Source organism: Colobus angolensis, unplaced genomic scaffold (genome assembly GCF_000951035.1).
Source record: "Colobus angolensis palliatus isolate OR3802 unplaced genomic scaffold, Cang.pa_1.0 Scaffold203, whole genome shotgun sequence".
NCBI lineage: Eukaryota > Metazoa > Chordata > Mammalia > Primates > Cercopithecidae > Colobus > Colobus angolensis.
Window position 1 is genome coordinate 4,006,718 of NW_012115189.1, and position 4,987 is coordinate 4,011,704.

Genomic DNA, 4,987 nt, shown 5'->3' on the forward strand with positions numbered 1-4,987 from the left:
AAAAAAAAAAAAAAATTGCAGAAGATACAAGACATGAGGAAGCTCCCTTTAAGAATGTGGAACATGGCCGGGCACAGTGGCTCACGCCTGTAATCCCAGCACTTCAGAAGGCAGAGGCTGGTTGGATCACCTGAGGTCACGAGTTCCAGACCAGACTGACCATCATGGAGAAACCCCATCTCTACTAAAAATACAAAATTAGTTGGGTGTGGTGGTGCATGCCTGTAATCCCAGCTACTCGGGAGGCTGAGGCAGGAGAATCGCTTGAACCCAGGAGGTGGAGGCTGCGGTGAGCCAAGGTCATGCCATTGCACTCATGCCATTTGGGAGTTGTATGCCCACAAGAGGCCACAATAAAAGCGTCAACTTTTACAAAAGAAGCACCACTGCAAAAGCTGTTCCAACTAAGGACTAGAGACCAGCAAGCAAGCAAGCAAGCAAAAAATCCTAGCCTCCTTTCAACAGGAAAGTAAAAAGACAGCACACATACCTTTTTTCTAGAAATGTTCAATTTGCTTCCAATAACTTCCGCCATTTTCAGCTTGCTCATATGCTCAGAAAGCATTGCTGTGAAACAGTCTAGAGCCTATTAAAATAACCAAGGTAAATGCTGACTGATTTTTAAAATAATATGTTAATCATAGAGCATCATTTTCCTGGCCACAAGAGGGAGAAACACAAAATCCAGCAGAAATATTTCTCTAAAAATGAAGGCAGTGCAAATAAGGAACCAATCCAGGACTCAGGACCTGACCATAATGGAAAGATAGGACATCAACAAATATAAATAATTGACTACTGAAATACTCGCAAAATAAAAAAAAGCACCCAACACCCCACTTTGCAAATCCTAGCTTCGGGCAAAGAAGAGCAATTAGTGTTGACCACTGGGTATGTGTTTCAAGGAGAACTGACTCATTTAGTGCTGAGGTAACATCAAAAGACTGCTTTCTAACCGTAAGAGAAACATTAGGTGTGCAACACCTCATAGGTCATTATTTTAACCTAGTACTCAATCTTAGCAACTACCAGTGAGCCAACCAGTTATGCTGTCTGACGTAATGAAACATAAAATACCACCAAAAATGGATTGTACCCCAAAAATGTTAAACTTGAATTCATCAAGCATTTTCTGTATTTTCTATTTACAGAAAATATGAGAGATAAAATAAGGTAAAGGACACCACGAGTGTGGAATTGAAACTACCTTTGCAAAGATTACTACAGCAATCTAACATGGCTGACTCCATCTTACTTCTAAGCCTCACAGGCTGGCCATCTTCACTCATTCCTAGGCATAGGACAAGCTAACCATGGTAGGAATTTACTTTATAGTTTAACTTGGAAGCAAGGATGATAATAGTCCCTCCCTAAAACTAACCCCCTCTTTGCTCAGGGACCAAATACTGGCAATGAAAGACCACAAGATTAGGATTAGGATTATGGGAGGGACCTTAATTCTGCTAAAATGTAGGTATAGTTTCTACAATCCCTTACTGCTCAGGAGTCATGTGGCCAGAGGTCACAAGATTTGTGGCTTCCCCCTATCACAAAAACTAAAATTGGCCTTTTGAGGTGATTTTCAGATTTTTGCATTCTGGCAACTAACCCCACCTGACTCAGTCACCCCATCCAGAAGCAGACTCAATATACAAGACCATTTTCCACATCCCTATGAGTTCGTCCCCAACCAATCAGCAGTACCCATTCCCTAGTATCCTGCCCACCGAATTATCCATAAAAACCCTAGCTTCTGAGTTATCAGGGAGATTGATTTGAGTAACAACTCCATTTCCTATACGGCTAGCCGAGCATTCATCAAGCTCTCTTGAAGACTGCTTTGAGTAATAATAAAACTGGTCTCCCATACAGTGGGCTCTGCGTGAATTCTCTATTGCAATTCCCGTCATGATAAATTTTCTGTCTAGGCAGCAGGCAAGGTGAACCCGTTGAGCAGTTACAATCTGATCTATTTTCTTGTCTTCCTTTTTAAAAGTATTTTATATTTTTGTTCTGACAGTTGAAATACTCAGAATACAACACTTAATATACAGCATTGCCTCAACTGATAAAAAAGAGAAAATAGGCCCCAAATACTGCAAATGGCTTTTGTCTCAGTGGTAATTAGTTAAGTTTCTTCCATCATCTTTTCTATTGTTTTTTAACAAGAAGAATCTAGTCCTTTCAGAATTAAAATATATTTTAAAGCCGTAATTTTAAGAAAAGTCAGTTTACAAGATGCCAAAAGATCCAAATAATGGCAACCCTAACATTTAGTAATAAGCAGGAAAAATTATACCCAGAAATCTAAAGTTATGAACATCAATATTAAAAATATAGGATTTACTATTATAATACAGTTGTCCCTACGTATTCCTGGGGGATTGGTTCCAGGACCTCTCACAGAAACTAAAATCGCTTATATAAAATGGCATAGGGTGACCGGACACGGGGGCTCATGCCTGTAATCCCAGCTATTCGGGAGGCTGAGGCACAAGAATCGCTTGAACCAGGGAGCCACAGGTTGCTGTGAACCAACATGTACCGCTGTACTCCAGCCTGGGCAACCCAGTGAGACTCTGTCTCAAAAACAAAAAAAGAAAAGAAAGAAAGAAATCAGGAAGAGGCAAGAAAGCATTCTCCCCTAGAGCCTTCAGAGGGGAGGAGCATGGCCCCATCGAAACCTTGATTTTACACTTCCAGCCTCCAGGACTGCGAAAGAATAATGTCTATTGTTTAAAACCACCAAGTTTATGGTAATTTGTTATGGCAGCCCTAGGATACTAATATATTAATTCACAGGATTATTACAACCACTACATGAGAAAATATGTAAAGCACTTAGTACACAGTCAGACATGTAATAAGTATTTAAAGTCACCTCGATCTCAGAATCTTATATAACCCCAGCCTTCCAGGAATTTAAAGACTGATGTTAGGCATAAGCCTGACTTCCAACTGAGGCTTACTTCACTAAATACACTGCAGTGAATAAAATCAATAATTCATCTTTGGTAGTGCTAAGTCTCTAATGACTTTTATTGCCTCTTTCACCTATTAATAACTAATTTCACAGAACATACTTTGGGAAAACACTGCTCCTTCCCATATAGTGTACTACAGATATCACAGTTCAGACGTGTTTTGCACACAGAGAAGAGGCTGAGCCAGACCTTCTATCAAGTTTCTAGAAACCCCACAGTTGGCAGCTTAGTTTAGAGCCCTACTTACCTCTGCATGTGAACAGCCTCGCTTTGTTTCCGCAGAAGCCGCACTCGACCCACTTGCAAATCTAGCTCATTGATCACAATTTCTGGTTTATAAAGTTGACAAAAGAATTCAGCCTGTAGGAGATAAGATTTTACCTGAGTAAAAATCCACATGCTTTTTGAGTATTTCTTCATCCAGAGGCTTATTTTGGCCCTCAAATTAACAGTCTAGAAAGAATCATTCTCTACTTCCCAGATAGTTGAGTTGGCTTTTCATAAAGAAATTTCTTTTTTCATTTTCCAAACTTCTAATACTATGTTTTCAAAACATTTACCATTCCCTAAAATGGTACTTTTCAGATAAGCCCTACTTATACATGGAGTGAACACACTGATACATCTGATAGAAAAAGTGAACAGTAAGTCTACACCTAAAAGGTAAGAAAAAAAAAATCAGACGAATCTTTCTCTAGCTATGCGCTCCTCTGCTTTAAATTTCTAACATAATGTAGGAAATCATGGTACATCTGACTACAGCCAAAGCAAAAAGAGCTGTGGCAGATGCTCCTGGATGTCTACCCAACAGCCATTCTTCTCTTCTCCAAAGAACACAGATTTTGTTCAGGTTTGGGGCAGGAGTAAAAGCAAAGTGCTCTTGGAAAAGTGAGCCCTCCCACAACAAAAGAAGATGAATATTGGTGGAATGAATATTCATGGTGTTTTCATTCTTCTTCCTTACGATTAATATATGTATCATTTAAGTCCCTTTCAGTAGGACGTTTTATGACCTCCAGCCAAAACCACCCCAACTATTTCAGAAGTCTTATAAAAATCTCTACTATTGTAAAATTCCTGACATAAGATCTTTTAGAGTCACCATTCATGTGAGAATGTCAGACATCTGCTTCAAGATGAGCCCAGACATTTTTTCCAGACACCAATGCCACTGCTGAAAGGATCCCTCCTCCCAAAATACGTATGACATAAAACAAGAATGGCAAAATATTAACAATGTCAACAATGAAACTAAGTAGTGAGTATCCAGGTATTCACTGGTACTACTCTTCAACAATTTTTGTTTGTTTGGTTGGTTGGTTTTCATTGGAGAAGGAGTCTGGATCTGTCGCCCAGGTTGGAGTGCAGTGGCACAATCTCGGCTCACTGCAACCTCTGCCTCTGGGGTTCAAGCGATTCTCCCGCTTCAGCCTCCCGAGTAGCTGGGAATACAGGCATGTGCCACCACACCCAGATAATTCATTGTTATTTTTTTAGTAGATACAGGGTTTCACAATGTTGGCCAGGCTGGTCTCAAACTCCCAACCTCAGGTGATCCACCCGCCTCCGCCTACCAAAGTCCTGGGATTACAGGTGTGAGCCACCACACTCAGTCTCTTGCCAACTTTTCTAATAAGGGAAAACAATAGAAAAGATGGAAAAACTTTGTGCAGCATTAAGTTACAGACAAAGGTATTACTAAAACATAGTTACAGTCCTGAGTCTATCAGCTACAAAATAAAATAAATGCTCACTAAAACACTGCAGAAGGGCTGGGCGCGGTGGCTCCCGCCTGTAATCCCAGCACTTTGGGAGGCCGAGGTGGGCGGATCACAAGGTCAGGAGATCGAGACCACGGTGAAACCCCGTCTCTACTAAAACTACAAAAAAAATTAGCCGGGCACGGTGGCAGGAGAATGGTGTGATCCCGGGAGGCGGAGCTTGCAGTGAGCCGAGATCGCGCCACTGCACTCCAGCCTGGGGGACAGTGTGAGACTCTGTCT

The 4,987-nt window shown here is 41.0% G+C and overlaps 1 protein-coding gene across 1 annotated transcript in view; it reads right to left on the reverse strand.

Annotated features, from left to right (window-relative positions):
- MDN1 (MDN1, midasin homolog (yeast)) overlaps positions 1-4,987 on the reverse strand; it is a 205,712-nt gene that overhangs the window by 150,692 nt on the left and 50,033 nt on the right. The window contains exon 12 of the mRNA XM_011941954.1: positions 3,232-3,344. Within this exon, the coding sequence (XP_011797344.1) occupies positions 3,232-3,344 (113 nt within the window). The remainder of the gene's footprint in view (positions 1-3,231; positions 3,345-4,987) is intronic.